Source organism: Nelumbo lutea, chromosome 1, assembly GCF_056320005.1.
Source record: "Nelumbo lutea isolate HS-2025 chromosome 1, American lotus-T2T, whole genome shotgun sequence".
In the NCBI taxonomy this organism is placed as follows: domain Eukaryota; kingdom Viridiplantae; phylum Streptophyta; class Magnoliopsida; order Proteales; family Nelumbonaceae; genus Nelumbo; species Nelumbo lutea.
Window position 1 is genome coordinate 43075814 of NC_142684.1, and position 27001 is coordinate 43102814.

The 27001-nt window shown below is 41.5% G+C and overlaps 1 protein-coding gene across 1 annotated transcript; it reads right to left on the reverse strand.

The window, feature by feature from the left end:
- Positions 1 to 12072: 12072 nt before the first annotated feature.
- On the reverse strand, positions 12073 to 15092 carry LOC148874431 (disease resistance protein RPP8-like). Its single transcript, XM_088942111.1, has one exon. The coding sequence runs from the start codon at positions 14944 to 14946 to the stop codon at positions 12169 to 12171; it is 2778 nt and encodes a 925-aa protein (XP_088798237.1). The 5' UTR covers positions 14947 to 15092; the 3' UTR covers positions 12073 to 12168.
- Positions 15093 to 27001: the final 11909 nt, after the last annotated feature.

Consider the following 27001-nt stretch of genomic DNA (forward strand, 5'->3'; position numbering starts at 1 on the left):
TGAGACCTCTTGAACGATTGATAGGCCATAAGGAATGGAAATGTACCCGCATCAAAGTACTCGGGGAACAGGGCCGACCCATTCCGTGTCCGGGAGAACTAGGACGAGGCCCAGATCCTCATTGACTAGAAGATTGTCGACCTGCGGGCGTAGCTCAGTGCCATCAAAGACGAACTCCGCCAGGCTAAAGAGAGTCGAGCCAACACCTCAGAAAGACAGAACCCTCCGTCCAGAAAGATGGACGCCTTCACCCCTGGTATCATCTTGCAACCCTTCCCGTCACACTTCAAAGCGCCGATGCTTGAAATGTACGATAAAACATCCGATCCCAACTAGCACCTAGAAAGCTTCAAGGTGTTCATGCTCCTTTATGGATACTTCAATGCCTTGACATGCCGTGCTTTCTAGGTGACCTTCAAGGGGGTGGCCCGCTGATGGTTCTTCGGGCTCCCCCCTCGGTCCATTAGCTCATGAGAACAGTTTGGCAGTCTTTTCCTTGCCTACTTCATCAGTAGCTGACGATGCCAGAAGAGCATCGTTTTGCTCATGACTGTTTGATAGAAGTGTGGCGAGAGTCTACGGTCCTACATCAACCGCTTCAAGAAGGAGGAGCTCGATTTCTGTGACCTTGACCCCATTGTCTCCATGTATGCAGCCATCAACGACCTCCTGTCATGCTCGACCCTCAAGTGCTCAGTGGCCAAGACACTATGAAAGTCCAAGGCAGGATTTTTTAAGAAAGCTCAAAAGTACATCACCATTGAGGAGGCCTTGGTTGACAATCATCAAGAAGGAGAGGCCAACCACCACCACGGAGGCCTGGAGAAGAAGAGAAGAAATGGAGAGGGCTATAACAACAACAACAACAACAACGACGACAGAGATATCGAGAAGCTACCGGCCTCGGCCCTGGCTTATAGCAAGTACATGCCACTCAACTCCAACCGAAAACAAATCCTAACGAAAGTAGGGAAGGAAGAGTATGTGAAGTGGCCTGATAAGACGAAGAGGAACCCCAAGAGGGGTAATCTGAAGAAGTACTGCAAGTACCACTGTGACATCGACCACGACACCAAGGACTACTACAAGCTTAAGAATGAGGTCAAGTCCCTCGTCTGCTATGGCCACTTGAAGCAGTACGTGGGTGGGGAGGCAGGAGCCTCGTCCTCACAGTGGCAGTTAACAGGTGTCATTGACTTCATCATCAGGGGCACAACCTCAGGTGGCGCTTCGGCCTCGGCTTTAAAGGCCTACGCCTGGCAGCTGAACATCTAGGGGTCGGCTCCCAAGAAGTTGAAGCAAAGTGATGCCCTTACCTTTATGGACGAAGACTTGAAGGGGATCTCAGTCCCCCATGACAACGCGCTAGTGGTGTCGGTCGTCGTCCCAAATTTCATGGTGGAGATGACATTGGTTGACAGTGGGTCCTCATCCGACATCCTCTTCTAAGATGCCTTCGAGAAAAATAAGTTGGCGCCTGAGCACCTCTACCTCATTAACGTGCCATTTGTTGGCTTCCGAGAATGTTGTCAGACCGGAGGGAAGAATCACCTTACTAGTTATGGGAGGGATAGAACCTTGGCAGGTGACGAGGATGAATGAGTTCCTGGTCGTGAAGATCGGTTCCCCCTACAACGTTATCATCAGGCGACCGACCCTCCATGCACTTGAGGCAGCCATTTCCTCCTACCACCTCGCCCTCAAGTTCCCCACTGAACACGGCGTTAAAGTCATTCAAGGGGATTAACAAATGGCCCACTAGTGCTATGTGGTGGCACCAAAGGGAAGAACAAACAAGTACTACTGTTAGAGTGTCTTGACCTCAGGGAGGAACTAGCGATCAGAGGCTAACCAACCAAGGATCTCGGCCCTCGTCTCGTTACCCCTGGACGAGGCTGAGCTTGAGAAAATGATGCGTGTTGGGTCCAACTTTCCTCCAAACAGCCTTTCTGAACTAGCTGAGCATAGACCCAAGCTCTAGGCTAGTTCGATAGAAGAAGAGGAACTTTGCACTAGAATGATGGAAGGTCATAGGAGAGGAAGTTGACAACCTATTCGACGCTGGATTCATCCGAGAGACCTCAACCAAGCCTGCCCTAAAGGCAATTTTCCTTTGCCGAGGATAGACCACCTTGTTGACACCATCGCATGGTATGGGATACTCAGCTTCATGGATGCCTTCTCCGGATACAACCAGATCAAGATGCACCCTGAAGATGAGGAGAAGACATCGTTCATCACCGAGTGTGGCACATAATGCTACAAAGTTATGCCCTTCAACGTCAAGAATGCTGGGGCCACCTACTAGCACCTAGTGAACAAGGTCTTTGAGCACTAAATGGGAAGAAACATCAAAGCCTATGTAGACGACATGGTTGTGAAGAGCCTAATGGCCGACCAACACACCTCGGACTTGGCCAAGACCTTCGACACCTTATGGAAGTATAACATGAAGCTCAACCCTAAAAAGTGTGCCTTCGACATCACCTCAGGCAAGTTCCTGGGCTTCGTTGTCATATAGCGGGGTATAGAAGCCAACCTAGAAAAGATCCAGGCTATACTTGACATGGCACCACATCGGTCAATGAAAGAGACTCAGAGGCCTACCGACCGAGTGGCTACCCTTAGCCATTTCATGTCCAAGTTGACCGATCGTAGCTTGCCCTTTTTCCATGCCATCAAGAAATTGAAAGACTTCTAGTGGACGGAAGAATGCCAATGTGCCTTTAAAGAACTAAGGACATACCTTGCCTCACCTCCCCTACTAACTCGACTTCTTCTAGGAGATGTACTGTGCTTGTACCTTTCAGTTGGAGATGAGGCCATTAGTTTTGTTTTGATAAGAGAAGATGGAGTGCAGATGCCAATTTACTATATCAATAAGGTCCTCTACAATGCCTTTACCTTAGTGGTCTCGGGCAGAAAGCTCAGACCATATTTTTAGGCCCATATCACAGTCCTAACCAACCAGCCCCTCAAGGCCATCCTCGCCAAGCCAGAGACTTCGAGACGATTGACCAAATGGACCATTGAACTATCTGAGTTCGATCTATTACCAACCAAGGCCTACAATCAAAGCACAAGCCTTAGCTGACTTTGTAGCAGAATCCACATTTAGCCAAGCCCAGGGCCAAGCCTTAAAAGAAGTGGAAATGCCTTGGTTGGTCGAAGGACCTTGGCCTATCTGGAAGCTGTTTGTTGACAACTCCTCCAACACTAAAGGGAGTGGAGCCGGCCTCATACTCCTCACCTCGGATGACACTGAAGTAGAGTACACATTGAGGTTTGAGTTCTCAACCTCTAACAATGAAGCCGAGTACAAAGCCCTTCTCATAGGCTTGCAACTCGCCAAAGACTTCAGCTCCTAGCACATTGAGGTCTTTAGTGACTCCCAACTGGTGGTGAACCAAGTCAAAAGTGAGTACAAGGCCAGAGAACACAACATGACCAAGTATGTAGCAAAGGTGCAAGAGCTCATCTGCTACTTCCAACACTTCTCCTTCCAGCAAGTCCTGCGGTCCGAGAACATGAGAGTCGGCATCCTATCAAAGTTAGCAAGTACAGTAGGTGCAGCCCTCGGCCGCATAGTTCATGTTGAGAAGTTAGCTCGCCCCAACATCGAAGAAGTCTGAGCACTCCCTATGCAAGCCGAGCCCTATAGAATGGACGCCGTCATCACCTTTTTGTTGACCGAGCAGTTGCCCGTCGAAAGAAACCAATCTAGATGAGTCCGGAGGCAGGCTGCCCACTACACCTTGCTTGAAGGAATGTTGTACAAAAGGTCTTTCACCTTGCCCTACCTTTGATGCCTTCGCCAGGAGGAGGGCGAGTATGTGCTCTGAGAGATTCACGAAGGCATCTGCAGCAGTCATATTAGAGGTAGATCCCTGGCCAATAAAACACTAAGGCAAGGGTATTTTTGGTCGATGGTTCAGAAGGATGCAACTGAATTGGTGCAAAAGTGCAACCGGTGCGACGAACACTCCAACATCTCCCATCGGCTAGCCACAACCCTTTCAACCCTCAGCAGTCCATGGCCCTTCACTAAGTGAGGTATGGATCTTCTCAGCCCCTTCCCTTAAGCCACTAGAAATCAAAGCCAAGCCCTTGGTCACCAACAAAACAATCCTAGAAGGACTAAAGACTAGACTTGACAGAGACAAGGACCTTTGCGCCGATGAACTAAACAACGTCCTATGGGCCTACCGGATGACACCTCGTGTTACCACAGGAGAAATCCCGTTCAACCTAACTTATGGCACCAAGGTCATTATCCCGACAGAGATCAGCCAGTTGATGCTTCAAACCGAGGCATACAATGAAGCTGAAAATGATGAAAATCTCAGAAACAACCTTGATTTGGTGGAAGGAGTCTTGAGTAGGCTCAGCTCAGGGTCGTGGCCTACCAGCAGAGAGTAGCCCACTATTATACTCTCAAGTTAAGGAAAGACACTACAAGGAAGGGGACCTCATCCTAAAAAAAGTTATGGTGCTCGAGCCCGGTGTGGGCAAGCTCAGCCCCAACTGGGAAGGTTCCTACAGAGTCAAGCAAGTCGTTAGTCTCGACTCATTTTGGCTCAAATATTTGAATGGAAGACCAGTCCCTCAGACATGGAACTCAGAGAACCTCCAATTGTATTATCAATGTATGTACTCCTTAATGGCCGAACTATGAATAAAGTGCAAAGTTCATCCCCCTCGGCTCCAACTTTTAGTGTATAAGTTCTTACTTTGCTAATTGCTAGGACCCCTCAGTCTCATGACCAACCAAAGCATACAACCTCCTTCGAGGTTACAAGCTTGAATTGGATGACGGTGTAGGCACACTGTTCCTTTTGGACCATACGCCTACTAAGCCTTCACACAAAGGTAAAGAATAACGGGGAACTTGGCTCTAAGTGTTGGCCAAAGACCTCAACTTATCACGAGCAAACACACTAAAAATAATCTAAGTACTTCGCCACGAAGGAAGCATATCATGACTTCGGCCAGGCATGCCCCCACAGCCTCGGCCGTCTAGAGGCTCACACCCTAAACATCCCTAAGAAAGCCAAGCCAGGCGTCAGCTAAGGCACACTCCTCACCCCGACCCCTCGGCAACATAAAGCAGCCTTGACTTAGCTTCCTTAGCAGGGATAAAAAAATAGATTGAATGGAATCAAGCCTCGACACCTTGGTGGCTTGGTTCAGCCTTGCCCAACCAATTTTTGATGGGGTAGAGAACAAGCCAGGATAGATAAGGCATTCGTCTCCTTTCCTCCTTGCTAAGGAAAGGGGCCCCGAACCCCTCGGCGGCATGGATCGACCTCAGCTGAACCCCTTTAAATTAGCTTGCTAAGAGAACGATTAAGTAATGTGCCACTTCGGATAAATTTTTTGCCCCTTGTAACCTCTTGTAAGTGGGTTTCAACCCCTAAGTAAAAAAAAATGAAAGTACAAAAACAGATAGCAAAGGCACAAGTTCCAGAAAATGTGTATTTCATTAAGTATCTTCTGTTAGCTTTACAAACGCTGGCCTCAGATGGGGGAAGCTGAGCCCCTTACAAGAAATGACTTAAACAAAGAACACAAAAAGAAGACAAGGAGCAACTCAAGCAGCATCTTCGGTAGAGGGGGGAACGTCTGCAGTAGGCACCTCAGTAGAAGGAAGGACCTCGGCAGCGGGCATCTCGGCGGAAGGGACCTCATCTCCTGGGATCCCTAGCTTGTCTACTGGGAAGTTAGGCGTCAACTTCAGCACTTGGACCTTAGTGTCCTCGATTTCCTCCATGTACGAGTCAGCCCCATAGACGGTAAGGGCATGCTGGTACTCGGTTGTCTTCCAGATCTTGACTATGTCATTGGCCCTCTCCTCGGCCTCCATCACCTACACCCGAGCTGCCACCAGGTCCTCGTACAACTGAACACTCTTTATCTTGGATAGTTGCAACATCTCGTTCACCTTCTTCAGGACCCCCTTCATCTCGATCATGAGGGCCTTCTCCGCTTTGAGGTCCTCCTCCAAATTCTTCCTTATCTCATTCTCTTCGTTCACGGCTGAGACAACTAAGTCTTGGCCGCTCTCGGCCTCGGTGACCCACACCTCGAGTCACTCTCTCTTCTCCTTGGAGTTCTTCAAATGTTGATCAAGAACCCCAACCTTGTCACCTAGGCTGATGAAGTATTGGCACGCTTTCAGCAAGAACACCTTCGTTAGTGACTTAGAGCAAAAAGACAAAGTTTCAACTTAGGAAGTAAGACGGGAAAGAGCATACCTCGGCCAAGTGATCCAGGGCACTGTCATGGAGGTCTAGCAGGTTTTGGTTCATCATAGCCAGATGATCCCCTCGATGGATCATCCCTCTAACCAGAGCCCTTCCGACCCCCCGGGTGTTGAGGGAGCCTCCTTTGACGTCCCACTAAGGGTGGAATGTTCGCTGCTCTACCCATCCCGTGCACGGCTTGACTTGGAGCCTATCTCGGGCATGATTCTAACCTATTAGTGCAGGGACCCATAGCGCGCAAAGCTTGCACCCAGTGTGGAAATGTGTCCCTCATACGGTCCATAGATTGTCAGCGGAAAGACCTGTCCTACGCTCGGTTAATGCACGATTACCTGCCACCAAGTGTCACCCTCAACGACCACCAGCCAAGGCCGATGCCTCGTACAATTTCACTACTACATCCGTTAAAGTGCAGGACCTGGGGGCAAGCACCCCTTGTGCCCGTATCTAGCATAGGCCCGAACTCACCAAAGCTAAGGCCGAGGCCTCCACATGATAGAATCACCACAACATTCCTCGGAGGGGGAATTGGAGCCCAAGTTGGTGTCACTGCTCAAAGACTAAGTGACTAAGTGTATCCTCGACAAGCCGAAGCCAAGGCTGAGGCCCTTGCCAAAGAAGGCTCATTAGTGCCTTCCAATAAAGATAATGCACTATCTTTAGCCAAAGCCGAGGTCCTCAGCTAAGACCTCGCCCATAGCCTCGAGGGTGGGTGGAAAATGATGTTGGTGCTTATAACTTAGGCCAATGGCATGCACACGCGTGGAAGAAGGCGGTGTGCAGAGCGGATCCAATGAATGTGCGCGTAGAGCAGAGGCCGGAACATGATGCAGGGCGAATAACATGGTTTTACATGGCAACCTCAGATTGTTGTGCCCTCAAGGGCAGACCACATCCTGGCCGTCCACGCCCACCTACCTCCAGGCAGTCTCAAGTATAAATAGGGGGTGACACCCTCCCCCCGCCCCCCCCCCCAAGGTGAGCACCTAGACTCTCTAGGTCTAAGAAATTCCTTGCCTCCCTGGTGGCCTCGTCTGAGCATCCCATCCTTAGGCCTTGTCCACCTCTTGTCTCACTTGCACTAACTTGACCATTGGAGTCTCCGCCTCGGGTTAGCACACGGGGCCTCTGACGTTCTCTTACTTCACAGGTTTGACCTACCAGCCCTTGGCCACAGTGGACCTCAGATGCATCAGCCAACCCTCGACTCCGAAGTAGATTTACCTTGTTGCCCTCAGCCCATCCTAGGTAGCAACATATAATTATATAAAGTTTATAATTGATAAATTTATTATTTTATATTTATATACATTTATTATACATATATACTTTAAAAGTAATTAGTTTTTTTAATATTTTTTATTTTTTTGTCATTTTAAACACAATAAGATGGTTGCAAGTTAAATCCAAATCTGGTCCAAAATCTGACACAATAATTGGATGCAAATGTGGATCTAGAGATTTCATAATTGAATGTAGATGCAGATGCAATCCAATATAAATCTAATACTTTTACATCCTTATCCCCTGCATTATGTGTGGACTTGGTGCATGTCTAAGATAGACCTAGCTTAGAAGAGAATGGTTACTTGAGCCTAGAAATTTGTTGGTCTATAGGGATGGCAATGGGGCAGGTTAAGTGTAGGGACCATACTCTTTGTCCCTAACCCTAACCTTGAAACAAATCTCTATGACATCCTGACCTCAACCCCTATTGGGGATAAGAATGACCCTTCATCCTTGACCCTGTCGACCCAAATCCTTGATTTTTTAATTTAAAAGTATTTTTAGAAGATAAATTTGCTTAAAATATTTATCCTATAAATGATATTATATATGTATGTATTTAGTATATAATATATATTTAATATAAATAATTAGGGTTGGGGTAGGGTGGGGAAGTCACTTCCATCCTCGTCCATGTCCTTGGTCATGCATCATTATCAATCCATATCCCTGCCCTATCCCTGCCAAGGCATCCTTGACCCCATTGAGTTGGGGAAGCTAGGTGTTTGATAGAGATGGGGAAAACTATCATCCATATAGGTCTAGCCCAGTTGGGATAAATTATAAATTGCGTCCCTAGGTAGGAGTCTGATGACTTTTCTAATTGGCCCATTATCAGTTTTATGTTTTATTGTTTTAATTAATTTTTATATGGAATGCAAATGATTTATTTTATTATTTTTAATAATTTTTTACATTTTAATAATTTTTTAATATATCATATTAATATTAATTATTTTTAAGTAGAATTTAAATGTATTTTAATTTTAAATTAAGAACTACTAATTGTCATTGATTTAGTAATTTTTAATAGTTGCTAGATAAGAGCTTGCTAAAATTTAATATTTTTCTTAACTTTAGCAATTTTTTATTAATTTTAGTTATTAAGTTCAAATTTTACTATTTTTTTGATAACTTACCAATTAAATAAACTTTAAATATTCAATAAATAAATGGAATAGAAGAGAGAAAAAGTTTCTCTTTGGAACACCATAGCTAATAATGGAAGATGCCTATGGAAATATGCTAAAATAGGTTAATGATGGAGGGGGTGGGACCTATGTTTAAGAATTCTCTCTCTCTCTCTCTCTCTCTCTCTCTCTCTCTCTCATTATTTTTAGGTGATTTAACTATTTATGATGTTTTTATTAACAATTTTTTAAACAATTTTTTGTTTACGGATTGGGCCCATATTGGCCTTGAAATTTGTGGGCCTGATGTGGACCTTAGCCCAAGTTGAATTGAAATGATCACCCCTAAGAAAATTGATTCTTGCTCATTAGATTAATGAGGAGAGGAGAGAGAATAAAATAACAGAAGAAAAATAAATAAGGTAAAAGAGTAAATGATTTTTAAGCAATTTTTGGAGTAATTGAGAGGAGAGAGAATTAGTAGAGTGAGTTATTATAAGAGAAAGTTAATGGAATGATTAATGAGGAGAGATATAATCAAAGGAGTTAATGAGAAAGAGCATATAAAGTTAATGGTGAGTTAATGGGGAGAGATGAAAGTCTTAAATACCTAAAGATGATTGGCTACTTGAGTAATTTTGTTTAGTATTAAAAATAAAAATTCAAAAAAAAAAACACAAATTAGATAAATAGTAAGGGAGAAATGATGGCCATGTTGATATGGCATGTCTTGTTTTATTATAGATAATAGACTTAATAAATAATATCCTTGATTTTATTATTAATTTATTCATATTCTATTATAATATAATTATTTTATTAAAATTTTAATAATATTTTATTATTTAATTACTAATGTTATATTGTTATTATTATTTTATTATTACTTTAATTATATTGTATTAATATTTTATTATTATTATTATTATTATTATTATTAAATTTAATAATAAATATCTTTGCTTGCTATTATTAATTTATTAATATTTTTTATAGTGCTATTATTTTTTCTAATATTTTGTTAATAATTTATGAATATTTTATTGCATATCTTATTATTACTTTAATAATATTTTATTATTTTATTAATATTAGGATTTGGGGGTGGGTTTTTTGTCATGAGTTCTTTATTCCCTCTTTCTTTCTCTCTCTCTCTCTCTCTCTCTCTCTCTCTCTCTTTCTCTCTCTCTCTTAAATATCTTTCTTAAATGTATAATAACATGCATTGAGATGAGAAGCTTTGGAAAATCAAAAGTCCCTCTTTCTCTCTCTCTAATAATATAGTCATGATAATGGTGTACAATTTTATTGAGGACGTGATAAGGTTTTTTTAATTAAAATTGACAATAGTTTTTTTTTTTTTTTTTTAAAGTAAAAGACAATCAGAAAAATATAAAAAAGAGAAAATAGATAATTACCTTTGTAGAAAGTAGAGACATGATGACATGGCATTATTGTTTTATCAATATGTAAAGACATATGCATGTACGCAAATATTAATGTAAATATATAAATACATATTTATGCATGTATATATGAAAGGTATAATCGGACTGCGCTGAGTTTGGGATAAGGTCGGGCTACGCCTAGGGCAAACCCAAAAAATAGAAACGCTCGAAGTAGATTCGAGCCCAGCCTAAGGACCAAAATTCAACCCAACCCGTGTAAACATTTGGGTTGGGTCGGTCTGGGCTCGGTTGCACTTAAGGGTGTTAATGGATTGGTTTTGAATTGGACCCCGTCCAGTCCAAAATCAATTTGGATGGATTGGATGGACCAACAAGACATATTGGATTGGACCAATCTAGTCCAAAATATTTATTAGATTGGATTGGACCTGGTCTGTCCCTAATAAATTTATATTGGATTGGATTGGATTAAGCCAATATCTGATCCATTGATATAAGATATAGGTGTCAATGGATCAGGTTTGGGTTGAAACCAATCTAAATCATAACGAATTTGAACAGATTGGATGGTCTAGATATTGAATTGAACCGGTCCAAAATGATCCAAAATATTCATTGGACTGGATTGGACCTGATCCATTTATAATGGACTCACATTGGACTGGATCGGATTGGACCAAATCCAGTCCAATTGACACCCCTAGTTGCACCCCTACCCCTACTCCTACCAAGCTCCTTTGGACGATATAAATACCAAGATCCAAGACCTAACCTTAAACTTCACACAAGAAGTAAAACCTTAGAAGAAGAAATTATAAGAACTAAAAAACAGAAATGACTGAATGAGTGATGATATTTGAACAATCTGCTAAAGCTTCCACCATGGTTGCTTCTATCTAGCCTTCACTGACTGTTGCAAATAGAACGCGAAAAACGACTTTGCTCTACTTAGTTAAACTCTTTCGGTCATTGGCCTACGGTAGAAATGACCGAACACGATCGCTCAAATTCCATTACGGTTTGTTCAGAGAGTTTGTGTTGAAAATGTCCACTTAAGGGACTGATAGTCAATTCTTTACCCAAAAGACAGATTTAGTTGTAATGGCAGAGAATTCTTCAGTTGTAGTGCTCTGAATAGTCACATACTCCAGTTGTAGTGCTCTGAATAGTCACCGGTGATCGGTGCTTTACTTGAGATGTGATGAGGGGTAGTTTGACTTGACCTATTCATGCTGGGACACGTGGAGGCGACTTTCTGACTGGACAGTGACTCGGCTTTTCCTGCCACCTCAGCTGGCCAGGTTACCTCGGGCACCTTGGCCAGGACCGAGGTCCGAGTAGCTCGGGATGGCCCAACCTGCTAAAGTGACACGTAACCAACTTCTAGAAGCTTGCTAGTTGTCTCCGAACTTCACGGGATCATGCCACACATCCTTAAGTCTTATCCTCATCATGCCCAGATCGGACGGACTCGATAAGCCTTATCGGCTAGCACGAAGTTCGCCTCTTGGTGCGAAACGGACTCCTAACAGCACACGCCAGAGATCTCGGAGGTATTTCGTGAGGCACACGCCATCTCACCTATATAAAGGGAATTGACCCCAAGGCTACAAGGTATACACAATTTATTGCATTCTAGCTCTCTTGTTGTCAAGCCTTCAATTCGCACACAAAAAGCATTGGAGTGCCCACATCGGGTTAGCCACCTTGGGTCCTTTGAACTCTACTTCCTTACAGTTTGAACGGCCAGCTAAACAACTGACATCCGAACTGCCCTCCAGCTAGGAGCAACCAGGTCGTGCACCATGAAGATGCAACTTTTGATCCTGTTGATCTTTTCCACAGAACTTGCTCTTGCCTGAGGCTACCATGAATGGGAGGATAGAGAAAAAAAAACAGAAATTGGTTTTCAAAGGAAAGGAAAAGGGAAAATATGCGAGAAACCCCATTCGGCCAAAATAAAACAGGGGACACTAACAATGATTTTGAGGCATAAAACTACCACTGTAACTGGATTTGTTTGTCCAAAAGTGTGGAATACATTAACAGAAGCACACCACATTCTTCAACTACCATTACTTAATCAAGAAAATAATCTGAAATAGTGATAGATGGCACATGCTGGACCTTATACCAATCAATTCCATTTTCTGAATCAATCCTATATGTGAATTTGATCGTCATGCGTCGTACCTCCAATTCCCTAAGCATGGTCAGGTGTTGCAACCCATCTGGAAGCATCTGGAGACATTTACAATTAACGAGACTCAAATGCTTAAGCCCAGGCATTGATTCTTCCTCTACTCGCCATTCTTCTAATTCCTCAAGACCACTGATTTCCAACTGTTGAAGCATAGGAAACCCACCTCGAGAGCAGGTCATATCCTTTCCTATGTATGCGTTGTAATATAATTTGAGAAACCTCAGGTGTGGTAGCTTCTCAAGTGTTGTTGCTGGGTCTTGCTCCAAAAGAGACCCTCCCAGATACAGGTGGGTGAGGTATGGTGGAAATTCATCTGGGTAGAGTAGCATTTCCAACCGCCCATACAATATCAACTTGTAAAGATGTTGGTGATTAGAAAGCATCAAATTTGGGATCACAGTATTGTCTTCCATAGTTGCCAAATTCAAGCTTCGGAGTTGATGTAGTTCAGCAATAGCGTTAGACAATGTCTCCCTTTGTGAATTATGTATTACACGTATCCCCAGCTTCCGAAGATTCTTCAACTTGGGCAAGTCATCCTCAATCCAACTTCCTGCCTCTACCCATTGTAGAGTATGGAGAGCTCTCAGTCCATGAATGTTTCCACTTATTGACCCCCTATAGATGGAAACATGTCTTAACTGAACCATCTTGTTAATATCTTTGGGTAAACAAAATCGATTTTCAGACAAGTTCTCCATCTGGAGGGTTTGTAGATTGAGGAGATTGGAAATGGTGGATGGAATCTTTATTGCTTTGGCAAATAACAACCCCAAATACCTTAAATGAATCATTTCACCAATTTTCATTTTGAGAGCTGCTTGGTTGTCGATCTGCACATTCAAAAGATCCAGTACCCTGAGCAATCTAAAGCTTGAGAAGTGAATCCTATGATACTTGTCCCTGATTTTATACAAGTTAAATGGGGAAATATATAACAAAGAACGGAGGTGGTTTGGAGCGCTGGGTTGCACTTGAGAGAGAAACTTGATCAAAAGCCTCATGTCATTAATTGTTACTCGACGCATACTGGTTGATGAGGATACTTGAAAATTTACCTCATCAAGAACATCAAGAAACCTGTCTTCTTTGGCTTCAGAAATTGAGAGATCTCTTAGAAGATCGTGGATGCGACATGTTTTGGCCTCCCCATTGTATCTTCGTTTTGATGCTTGAACCATGCTCCGATTAATCAGTTCCTGCAGATAGTCTCTGGCAACATCCTCCAATGTTTCATCACCTCTCTGTTGTATGAACCCTTCTGCAACCCATAACCGAATCAATTTACCCACAGGGATCTCAGAATCTTCAGGGAAGACACCAAAGTAAAGAAAACATGACTTCAAGTAATAGGGTAAATCGTTGTAGCTTAATGACAATATTTTTGGAATTGGGCTTTCTTCATTTCCACTCAATTGCCAAGCCATGCGATTTGAAACTTTTTGCCATTCATCCCAGCTTCTATCTCTCGTTGACAAATAACCTCCTAGAACAACGATGGCAAGTGGTAATCCTTTGCATTTCCCCACCATATCTCTTCCTATCTTTTCTAGATCTGAAGGCACCACACAAGTTGTCTGACTTCTTAGCAATGTTTTCTTACAGAACAACTCCCAAGACTCATTTTCAGTTAAAGGCTGCAATTCATGAGGAATCCTCTCAACGTCAGCATGGCGAGCCACATCTTTCTTACGAGTAGTAAGCAATATCCTGCTTCCCATCATCTCCTTCGGAAAGATATGTTCCAACCTATCCCAACCTTCTACGCTCCATATATCATCAACCACCACCAAATATCTCCTCTGCTTTAAGTACAATATGAGCTTCTTCTCCAACTCCTCGTCACTCAACTTTTTGTCTTCTTTGGAAAACTCGGTGATTTGATTTAAAATTCTCTCAAGAATATCTCTCACCCTATACTCTTGAGATACATAAATCAAAGCACGACAATCGAAATGCTTAGTAACAAGGTTGTGATTGTAGACTTTCTTAGCAAGAGTAGTCTTACCTAAGCCACCCATTCCCACGATTGAGATGACTGAAAGCCATGGATCCCCTTCAATCAGCTCCCTGACTAGTGTTTGAGTTTCCTTGTCAAAGCCAACAACATCTGCTTCCTCAGCCACTTGAACCCTCCTTTGCTTCCACTGTGGATCTTGATTCGAGCTTCTTGATGATGACTCTCCCACTTGTGTCTGTATAGCTTCAATCCCATACTTCGATTTGTTTGCTGAAATTTCTTCAACTCTTCTCTTGATCTTCTCTATCTGATTTCCCAAATCATGGAGGGTCTTCAACTTGTTGGTGCGACTAAAACAGCTTGCTGCCAAGGACCTATACATATACACTCCACCAATACTTTTTTGGTGCTGCCGTTGAAGCACTAGTTTAAGCATGAATTCATCGATAACATCCTCAGCTTGGTGAGAAACGTCTCTTACTTGATTGACCCACACTTTCACTCTCTCATTTTCTTTGCGCTCTCTGTCTGCATCCTTTAAGAAGGAACGAATCCATTGGAGCTCGTCCCGAAGTGAACAAATCTGCTCATCCACTCCAGTTAGCAAATTTGCTTCTTGAGTGATAAACTCTGACAATTTTTGCAAGAAAAAAGTCACAACGCTCTCAGCCATTTTTTTGTTGGATTTGCTCATCCACTCCAGTTAGCAAATTTGCTTCTGATAAACTCTGACAATTTTTGCAAGAAAAAAGTCAACGCTCGCAGCGCGCAGAGCGGATCCAATGACTGTGCGCGTAGAGCAGAGGCCAGCACGCGAGTCTCTGCCTCGGGTTAGCACCCGGGGCCTCTGCTGTCTTCTTTCACAAGTTAGTTTGACCTACCAGCCCTTGGCCACAGTGGACCTCAGACTCATCAGCCAGCAGATTTACCTTGTTGCCCTCAGCCCATTTTAGGCAGCAACATATATAATTATATAAAGTGTATAATTGATAAATTTATTATTTTATATTTATATACATTTATTATACATATTTATTTTAAAAGTAATTAAATTTTTTAATATTTTTTTATTTTTTCATCATTTTAAACACAATAAGGTGGTTGCAAGTTAAATCTAAATCTGGTCCAAAATCTGACTTAATAATTGAATGCAAATGTAGATCTAGAGATTTCATAATTGAATGCAGATGCGGATGCAATCCAATATAAATTTAATTCTTTTACATCCTTATCCCCTGCATTATGTGTGGACTTGGTGCATGTCTAAGATAGACCTAGCTTAGAAGAGAATGGTTACTTGAGCCTAGAAATTTGTTGGTCTATAGGGATGGCAATGACGCAGGTTAAGTGTAGGGGCCATACACTTTGTCCCTAACCCTAACCTTGAAACAAATCTCTATGACATCCTGACCTCAACCCCTATTGGGGATAAGAATGACCCTCCATCCTTGTCCCTGTCGACCCAAATCCTTGATTTTTTACTTTAAAAGTATTTTTACAAGATAAATTTGCTTAAAATATTTATCCTATAAATGATATTTTATGTGTATATATTTAGTATATAATATATATTTAATATAAATAATTAGGGTTGGGGCAGGGTGGGGAATTTACTTCCATCCTCGTCCATGTCCTTGGTCATACGTCGTACATTTTTGCCCCCGTTTTATTTATGTTCATTTGTGAGCACTTCCCCTTGAGTGTGACTCCTTGGCGCTTATCCCCAATGTCTATTAGTATGGCGACGTTGTAGTGCGATGATTCTAAGGATATAACATTGGATGTTTGTCGTGAGAAGCAGTGGCCGAACATAAAATAGGACAAGCGGTTTGGTGTTGGTGAAATAGAGTTGAGGCTTGCTTCTTTGGAGGGTTTTGTGCCATGTCCATATGTTCAACCTATCCGCCATGCCCTGTCCTCTTGTATAGGGGTTAATGTTCTTGGGGGCGGCGATGTGCAGTGGATGCTGACAACCCAGTGGTTCAGGTTGCTTGTTTGATATTGTGGCCTAGTGTGGTGGCCTATCTAGACCGTTTCGGAGAGGCGCAGATGACGACATATCGCCTTGACCACTTTCTTCACCAGTATGGTCTTTCAGTTTTTGCGATTGGATGGGGAAGATTTTTTTGGCAACACCATAGTGGGCTTGCTTTTCTGGCTATTACAAATTTCCCTTTTGCTGGATTCAAGCACGTGGAAGTGTGTAGCTCTATCCGCCTGGGTTACTTATTTACTTTGTTTGGTGGGCTTCAGATGTTTATGGTGACAGAGACCTCACTGTGACATGTAATGGCCCTTCCACTAGGTCATGCAGACGAACAGATTGGAAAGTTTCCTTTTGAAGTTTGTGGTCCTATGGGTGTGTTAGAAGCCTAGGTTATTTTGGATGGGTAGTGTCATCCCGACATTGATGCTAAGGGTAAGTGGCTTGTAGTTGAAGAGGGGGAGAGCAGTCACCCCCTTGTTAGTAAGAAGTGTAGGACGAAGAGAGTGGCTCGCTCCTATTTGCCATCATTGGTAGGATCCACAAGTGGTTGCCATGTCACCTACTACTGTAATTACAGTTCTTGTCGTAGGTGGCTGGGTTAAAAAGATAGCTCCTCACGCCTGGAGGAGTCGAAGACTTCAGGATTGGTAAGCTTTCATTCTTATTATGTTTCATATGTTGCTTCTAGATTATTTGTTGTGTGTTTGATCATCATTGTTTATTTGCAATCTTTTGTCTTAAAGAGGGTGGAGGTGGAGGACAAGCATCTGGATTTCATAGGCCCACGGTTGGCCGACAACCATATTAGTTGTGATGAGGTATATTTGTTTTTATAGATGTTGTTGCTTTTGCTTTTTTTTTTTTGTTTCTTGCTGATTGTTCTTGTTGGGGAAGATGGGGTCACTGTAACTTTGGAGGAGAAACTCTGAGGCGCGTCTGAAGACACTGTCTTTAGAACGTTATTTGCCCCCACTCAGTTTTACTGAGTTTGTTGTTGGGTTACAAGCAAATTCGTTCCTAGGATACAACAGAGCTTTGGGCAAGAATCAGCAACCAGCAAAGTTGAAGAGTCTCCAAAGAAACCTTTTGTGAGATTGTAGTAGACCAGATAGAGAGAGAGAGAGTGAATTTCGAAATTGTATGTTTTGGAGTCTGATTCATGCTCCTTAAATAATTTGTGAAGAGGTATGAGGAAAAGGTAGGTGCTGGTTTAGAGAAGGCACTTTGAACAGTCACAATTTCAAGCATTATAACTATTTAAAAAGTAGTTAACAGTTGGTGGCTATTAACTTTGAATTGTGCCTCTTGATCACACCTAATTGAACCGTGACCATTGATCTCATCAACGGTGATCAACGGTTAGCAAAGCACCAAAACCAAAGCTGCCCATCGCGAGCCACGCGAAGTGCGAGCAAAGTGCGCTTCATTGCACCTCACACATGCGCGCACATGCGTGCATGCATGTTGCGTGGTATCGAATCCCCATACTCTCCTCTACTAATTCTAAGGAGTGTAAATCAGCTCCTATTGAAATACTAAAAACAAAACTTATAATTTTCCAATGTGGGACAAGTTCAAAACTGGGTTTTTGTAAGAGAAAAACTGGTTTTTCAATCAAGTGTGTAGGTGCAATTTCCCATGTAATTGATCAATCAAACCCATTGGATTTAATCTCTTATGAGATTAAAATCCAACAATCCCCCACATTGATTGATCAATTACATAGTTCTCTCTCAATCCAAACTACTATGACATAGTTATGCATACAAAAGGTGTTTATCAACTTAAACCTCTTGTTAGTATAGTTATCTCAGAGCATTGTCAAAGTTATTGGTGGTAAGTCCTTAAACCAATTACTCTCAAGACAGACCAGAGACACCTATACACAAAAATTTCTAGTCTCTACAAGAGTTTCAAGTTTTGCTCAACACTGTTATGGCCATGTGCTTCTTTCCTAGTTTCATGAACAATCTCGAGAGCAAACCCAAACCCTCATGAGAAGCGACACTGGTGCATAGGCGTCAAAGTAATCAATCCTTCCTTTTGACTAAATCCTTTGGCTACCAATCTAGCCTTAAAAGTTTGTACAGTTCCATCAGTGTTGTATTTTCTTCTAAACACCCATTTACATTTTATTGGTTTTGATCCTGGAGGCAAATCTACTAGTACCCATGTGTTATTTGACATTATTGAATCAATTTCATCATTTATAGCTTCATTCCAAAAGGCAGCATCTCTAGAGGTCATGGCCTCACTGTAGGTTTTTGGATCATTTTCTATGTTTAGGACAATATGTATCTTATTTAAAATCTTCTCTCTATTAGCCTCAACCAAAAATATAATTGACTGAGTAGAGATAAAATCTGAAACTAAGTGTTTCTCTGTTCTTTGTCTTTGACTTCTTTTAAGTCCTATTGTAGGTGTTACAGTTGTGTCATTTATTCTTTCAGTCTCATTATTATCAATAGGTATTTAGATTTGAGTTTCTTTGTCATTTTCTGTGGATTCATTTTCTATAGGTTCAGAACACAATTTATTTTCAAAGAATTCAACATCTCTAGTTTTTATTATTATGTTGGACTCTAAGTCTAGAAGCCTATAGGCCTTGTTATGTTTTGTATATCCAACAAACATACTTTTCTTAGCTCTGAGTCCTAATTTGGTTCTTTTAGGATCTGAAACTCTATAATATGCTAAGCACCCCACACTTTTAGATATGCTAAATTAAGCTCTCTTTCTGTCCATAATTCATATGGGCATTTGCTATTAAATCTAGAAACAATTCTGTTTTGTAAATGGCAAGCTGCTAGGAGTGCTTCCTCCCACAGGTTTAAGGGTGCATTAGCTTTTAATAACATGCAGTTTATCATTTCTGTAAGTAACAGTGATGTATTATTCCAAATTCTTCATAGAAAGAATTAAACTCATTTTTAAAGTATTTAGCACCCTTATCACTTCTAAGGATTTTAATTTTCTTTTCTAGTTGATTTTCAAATTCAGTCTTATATAGTTTAATCATGTCAAAGGCTTCATCCTTAGTTCTCATAAGGTAGGCATATGTGTACCTAGAAAAGTCATCTATAAATGTTATGAAGTATCTCTTACATCCTCTAGTTAATACACCATTAAGTTCATATATGTCAGAATGGATTAGTTCTAGAAGTTGAGAATTTCTCTCAACACCAGGGAAAGATTTTTTAGCCATTTTAGATTTTACACATATTTTACATTTTTTAGTTGATTCATTACTGTAAGTAATTATGCCAAGTTTGCTCATGTTCTTTATGGATTTAAAATTCAAGTGTTCTAATCTTTCATGCTATAAAGAGAAAGAATCAACAATATAAACAGAAACTTTTCCTTCATTAATACTTAATTTGATCATACTAATACAACCATATTTCTTTTGGAGATGTAAGTTCCTTGTAAAAGTTGTAGAGCCGGTTTGATAAAGCATTCAGTATGTGTCATCGGCATAGAAGTGAGTCCTCTTCTCGTTTTGCTCTTTCCTTCTTTAGTTTCTCCAGTCTTTGTTAGTGGGTTCAGGAAGTGATTGTAGATTCGGGTCCAACAGATAGTATAGCTTCAGTGTGGTCAGAAAGAAGATTATCTTGTCTTGCCATCGGTTGAAATTTGCTCCATCGAATTGGTCTGTCGAACAAGATCTTGGTTCATCATGTTGATCGAAGTCATGCTTGCTTCCGCCTCCATTACAGGATAACGTTCTAAAATTGTTGGGGAAGATGGGGTCACTATAACTTTGGAGGAGAAGCTCTGAGGTGCATCTGAAGACACTGTCTTTAGAATGTTATTTGCCCCCACTCAGTTTTACTGAGTTTGCTGTTGGATTACAGGCAAATTTGTTCCTAGGATACAACAGAGCATTGGGCGAGAATCTACAACCAGCAAAGTTGAAGAGTCTCCAAAGAAACCTTCTATGAGACTGTAGTAGACCGGACTGAGAGAGAGAGAGAGAGAGAGAGAGAGAGTGAGAGTGAATTTCGAAATTGTATGTTTTGGAGTCTGATTCATGCTCCTTAAATAATTTGTGACGAGGTATGAGGAAAATGTAGGTGCTAGTTTAGAGAAAGCACCTTGAACAGTCACAATTTCAAGCATTGTGACTGTTTAAAAGGGTAGTTAACAGTAGGTGACTGTTAACTTTGAACTATGCCTCTTGATCACACCCGATTGAATTGTGACCATTGATCTCATCAACGGTGATCAACGGTCAACAATGCACCAAACGCAAAGCTGCCCATCGCAAGCCACACGAAGTACGAGCAAAGTGCGCCTCATTGTGTCGCACGCACGCGCGCACATGCGTGCCCGCACGTTGCACGGTATCGAATCCCCATACTCTCCTCTACTAATTCTAAGGAGTGTAAATCAGCTCCTATTGAAATACTGAAAACAAAACTTATAATTTTCCAATGTGGGACAAGTTCAAAACTGGGCTTTTGTAAGAGAAAAACTGATATTTCAATCAAGTGTGCAGGTGCAGTTTCTCATGTAATTGACCAATCAAACCCATTGGATTTAATCTCTAATGAGATTAAAATCCAACAGTTCTGACCCTTTCTATTGCTGTAGGTATGTTTTGCTTTGGTGTCTGTTGGCGTTGCTATGTTGCCTATTGTTAAGCAACTAGCGGTGGAGCTAAGTGCTCTTTGCCCTGAAACCATAGAAGGGGTGCATTGAGAGATGATGTTGATGCGGTTCTTTCTCAAGTGGAGGCCTCTTGGCAAAAACGCGTGTGAGAAGGTGGTGAATTTGTTGACAACCCTGTTGTAGAGGCCGTGCAGCCCTCCTGATGCTTCGGAGGAGCTTGTAGTCATTTATGCCTTTGTGGAGGTAGATGCTTTTGACTTAGTACAAGGGTGAGCATAGTCGCCACATGGGGAATCAATGATTCGGAACAGTGGCCATGAGGCAATGGGGGATGCGTTGGTTTTCATCCATTGGAGGTCAATGAGCTGGACTCATAGTTTGGTGAATTGGATCTTATTGCTGAATTCGTGATAGTGTGCCAAGAACTGATGGACTGTTATGAGAAGGAAGATATGGTGCCTATTGGGTTCATAATGTCTGATCCTATCGTGGTTCAAGGAGTTTGCAGATGAGAGTAGTTCATTGTGTCCCACAATGTTGTTGATATGGTGTTGTTAGTTATTCAGAAGGGGTGGTTGCCTTATGCTGAATTTCCACCTGTGGTTATGAATGCCTCCTTAAACATGGTGGAAAGTTTAATGAACTCTATTATATCATAGTCGGTGGAGTCATTATTATGGTCTTTGTTTGCTCGGTGGTTAGGATGGAATGTATCAAAGAGTGGGTGATTCACATTTCTCATGTGTTCTGGAAGACTGGTCATAAGGAGTCCAAACCATTCTCTTCCAAGAGCCTGGATGAGCTCCGCAAGCAATTGAAAGCTATGAGCACCTGCATTTTGAAGATAGAGGAGAAGATAGCGGCTCTTCTTGATGAACCCACTTGTCAACAAAAGGTGTTGTTGTAGTTGTGGGATTCGTGAACAGAGGGCAAGTTTAGAGAAGATCACCAAGATGCGCAATGAGTGGTTTAGTGAATAGATAATTTGTATCTGGTAGTTTGGTATTTGTATCATTGTTGCTATGTAAATGTTCAACTGTTAATACTACTTAATGATAGCAACCCTTTTCTCATGTGGACCGTTTTTGCTTCCTTGCTATTTTGTGTTGTATATATTTTGTTATTCCCATCAATTGGTTTGTTGTTTGTTTGGAACTTATCGTGATCTTGGAGTGATATTAATACGTGTGAGTGGTGTTTAATGAGTGAAAGAGTGAGTGAGGCTTATACATAGTGTCATGTTGGTAGTGTAAGTCCTTTGCGGACTTGGTGTGTGAGCATCATGCTAGAGTGGTCTCAATCCTAGACTATGACTTAGCTCCCCACTGGTCAAGCCATGACTTATATGCCGTTATCGTTTAAGTTTTAGTATTTGTTTATGATGGGTGATTCACGTAAGATGGGGATTTACTACTTAATGTGTTGTGCCTGTTGGCAAGGCCTTCCTAGGGTTGACAGGGTATGTAGAATTGCTCTTGGGGTTTCGAAGGCCTTCCTGGGGTTACTAGGGTATGTAGAATCACTCATAGGGTTGCCATAGTATGTGAGATTGTTCCTGGGGTTGCTAGGGCATGTGAGATCGCGCTTAGGGTTGCTAGGGAATATGAGATTGCACCTGAGGTTGTTGCTAGGGCCTTCTTGGGGCTGGTACGGAATATGAGATCGCACTTGGAGTTGTCAAGGCCTTCTTGGGATTTCTAGGGAATGTGAGGTTGTGCTTGGGGTTGCCAGGGGCTTCCTAGGTTTCCCAAGGAATGTGAGATTGTGCTTGGGGCTGCCAAGGCCTTCCTAGGCTTGAGGTTGTTCTACTGGTTCAATCGCAAAAGATGGATAATAAATCTCAAATAATGCATAGTGAAATCACATGTACAGTAGACAAGAACTAAATAGTCACAAAAGGAAATGTAACTAACACATAGATTTGAAGCACAAGAAGAGATTTTATTAATATATACAAATCAAATACAAGTATCATTGTCATTCCTTGTACAATTTTATCTAATGTCCATTCATTGTTTTGTTTTGTTCATTTGTGTTCATATCCCATAACACATAATAGCTAGTCGGGTGTGCTTCCTTAATAATGTATGGCCTCACCCAATTAGTAGCGAATTTGCCGATTGATTTCCCTTGTCATACATGTAGCACTGTCTTCAACACCTTGTCCCCTTCTTTGAATTTGCGAGGTTTTACCAGCTTATTAAAGTTAGAAGCCATAAGTTGTTTGTATTTTATCTGCCTTCATAGTGATTCCTTTCTAGCTTCTTCTATGTTTTCTAGTTTATCATTGAGTAACTGATCCATGTCTTTTGTCTGGAAATGCTTTCCCATTGCATATGCTACCCTAGCGAATACTGTATATTTTTGTCGGTAAGACTCCTTGGCCATAGACTAATGAATATGGAGTCACTTGCATACTTTTCCTAACCAACGTGCAATAAGCCTAGAGTGTTTCAGATAACTTTTTGGCCTATTCTCTTTGGTTATTGGTCACCAACTTGCTCAATATCCTCAACAGAGTTTGTTAGTTGCCTCTGCTTGCCCATTCCCTTGTAGGCAGTAAGTTGAAAATGTCCCTAATCATGTTTTGTACTGCCCTAGTAAATCTTAGACTTGTTGATTCTTGATAGATAGTCCATTGTCCATAAGAATCTTCATTGGGTCCCCAAACTGATGGACTATGTACTACCTCAAGAAATTTGCTATGTTTTCTACGCAGATCCTCCTCAATGGTCTGGCTTATGCCCACTTCAGGAAATAATTTGTGGCCACAACAATGAAACAATATCCCTTAGAGGGTGGGTATATTTTTCCTATCAGGTCTACCCTCTAGGTATGGGAAGGCCATAGTGTAACAACATGGTGGAGGTTGTTGGCTGCTTGGTGTTTTCGCTGACCATGTATGTGGTATGTGTGACACCTATGTACATGCATTTGAGTATCTTCTAACATGGTTGGCTAGTAAAAGCCTAAGTGAAAAATGTGGTTGTGTAAGACCATCTATCCCTAGTGTGAGGCGGGTTAGGAGCTATGGGTTGTGTCTAGTGCTTCTTTTGGTTCATCACTGGCTAGGTAGCGCAAGGGTTTTCCCATGTAAGAGTTCTTATACAACACCCCATTTTGCAAGTAAAATCTTTTAACTTTGGCTAATAGCTTCCTCCGTAACGCCAAGTCAATTGGTAAAATTCCATCTTTGACGTAATCTATATACATATCTCTCTATTCCATGTCCCCCACCACGAGACACTCCTTTCTATTAGCCTCCGATACACATTTGTCATAACCATTCTAAACCTTATCCGAGTATGTCTTCATCTCCACAATAGGCCTCATAAGTTTCTCTTATCACTATTGCCACCTCTGTGGGTCCTAAACACCTCACCCTTACTCTGTTTGACATTCTATGATACAACACCCCATTCACTAGTTGAAATCGCAAAAGTACCTTGTCATCCTGCATCATTGCTATCAGGTTCCTTAATTTTTCTATCATGGCATACCTCCAACCACCCTCCTTAACATCATCCTTGATCTCGACCCAGTGCACTAATCTCTTTGTTGATGGTTCACACTACATCTAAGTTGTTATAGTAATTGGTCCATTACTCGGTTGTATCTTAGATTCTAGGGTGGCTAGAGCATCAACATACCTGTTCTTTTCCCTATTCTGATGTTCATAGGTTACTTCTAAATCTTTGGTCAGGTTTTAGGTCACTGTTCTATATGACAAGATTGTTAATTCTTTTGCCATCATGCTACCTTCCATTTGTCCGATTACTAGTTTAGAATCTCCTACGACCTTTACCTTTTTGCCCTAGAATCCCTGGCTACTATCAAACCTAGCACCAGTGCCTTGTACTCTGTGATGTTGTGTGAGCAGGGGATTGTAACTTATGAAGGGATGGAGATCCATCATATGGATGACCGAACCCTGTAGGAAGGTTGGGCAAAATTTAAAAAATTTCTTTTCTCCCATCCGTGAATCGCATTCCCTAATTTAGAAAACTGCATTTTCAATGTTCATTCTTTAATCCAAAACCGGATCAGATCTGAAACCAAAAGGGAGGAGAGGGAATATACTTGATACGAAGTAGAAGTAACTCCCAATGAAGGTGTTCATACCTAACGAGAAGACCAAAATCCACATCCACTGAAGATGACATAGTGTGTGATGAAACAGAATCAACAGGATGATTCTTCAGCAAGAACCAGGATTCTTCAACAAGAATTGAACATGGGCTGGTGAGTACGACTTCAGATTGTTTCTTCAACCAAGAAACAAAATCAAGAACCTTTTTGGCAAATTCACAAGGGGGGATCGAACTGGGTAGGGATGGCAAGAATAAGAGAGAATTCTATAGATTGCTGTGTGTAAAACTAAGAAATTCGCCCCTATTTATAGTCTTCTTTGGATCAGCCTCCCAATCTAATTAGGAGAGAGTTTCTTGATCCAAATCTGATATTTGGATCTGGACTCTTAAATGGATAAGACTTATCTTATCCTTCATCCAATCCTAATCAGATTATAAATCAGATCTTGCCCCTTTTAATTAACTAACTTAAGCCCAGTTCAAATTGGGCCTTAGGCCTATTAAGTTTATGTGCTCACTTACCCCTTAACTTAAAGCCCAGTTGTCTATCTTTGTATGGCATGGGACCCTTACATCGATCTATACATTAGCCATATGGGTTTAGCCTAGCCTTTGTTACAATGCCTGGTTGAATTCACTGTAAGAGACAATGAACCCCTAAGTCCATTACCATGGGCTCTTAATGGGCCTAACATTTACACTAAATTGTCATTGGGCACAACTACCTTATGAAAACCCAAGGGCTATGGACAGATGCAAGATTAGCCCATTAGGTATTACCCTCAATGGTCTTACACTTAACCTCTTAGCCCATAATGATCAAACACTGTCTGATAAGAGACGACCTCTCCCTCGACTGCAAGGTACGGTGCTGCACTCTCTACTCACATGGATCTCGAGAATTAAAACCTTTTACAATCATTTTGAAACCATAATATATATATATATATATATATATATATATATATATATATATATATATATATATATATATATATATATATCTCAGACTGTCCCAACATACCTAGGTTTTAACCCCCTCTAAGGATCTTACTGATTGACATATCAAAGCCAGCCCAATTTGACACCTAATGTAGTATCATAATCGAGTCTTGGGGTTAAGTGTAACATTCCAGTTTTTCCCATCTATCTCCAAGGTCCAGGGCAATATTGGAATTTGGTCCAGTATAGGGTTTCAAGAAAACCCACACTGCATGTACCTCAGGTCTCACCCTGGTAGCTGAGACAAGCCACCCCAACCAACTTGGCAGCACATCATTGTCAGGCTTGGCAAGATAAATCTCCCTAGATCTATCCAATGGCCACGAGGATTCTAAACTAACACAAATCTCATAAGTCCAATTTAAAGGTATTACATAGAAACACACCACAATGACATGAATCAATTATGTACGTTATTCATTTATAATAATTGTCAAAAGATACATCAATTTGATTGGATCTAAGGTCATAACTGTTTAACAACTTCCACTTGCACTTAGGTCCAATCGGGTATAAGTCGGAGTCCCATACTTTTCACGTATTTTTCAAACATTTTTAGTGTGAGTGGCTTAGTCAATGGGTAAGCTACATTCTCCGCTAATGCTACTTTTTGAATCCGGACGTCCCCTCTACCAACTATCACTCGCAGTACATGGTACTTCCTCTTGATGTGGTTCGACTTCGCATAGGCTCGCGGATCCTTAGCCTGAGATATAGCTCCATTGTTGTCACACAACAGTGGAATGGGTGATGTTCTAGATGAAACTAATCCTAATTCCTTAATGAACTTCTTCATCCAGATGGCTTCTTTAGTAGGTTCACTTGTGGCAATGTATTCGACTTCGTTTGTGGAATTTGTGGTGGAACCTTGTTTGCTGCTTTTTCAACTAACTACACAGGCCCCCATCGTAAAGATGTACTAGATGCAGACTTTCTATCATTTGGATCTGATTGGAAATCAGCATCAGTATACTCTTGTATCTGTAGTGAACTACCATCGAAACCAGATAAAACTCTTTTGTCCTTCGAAAGTATTTCAGTATGTTTTTCATAGTAGT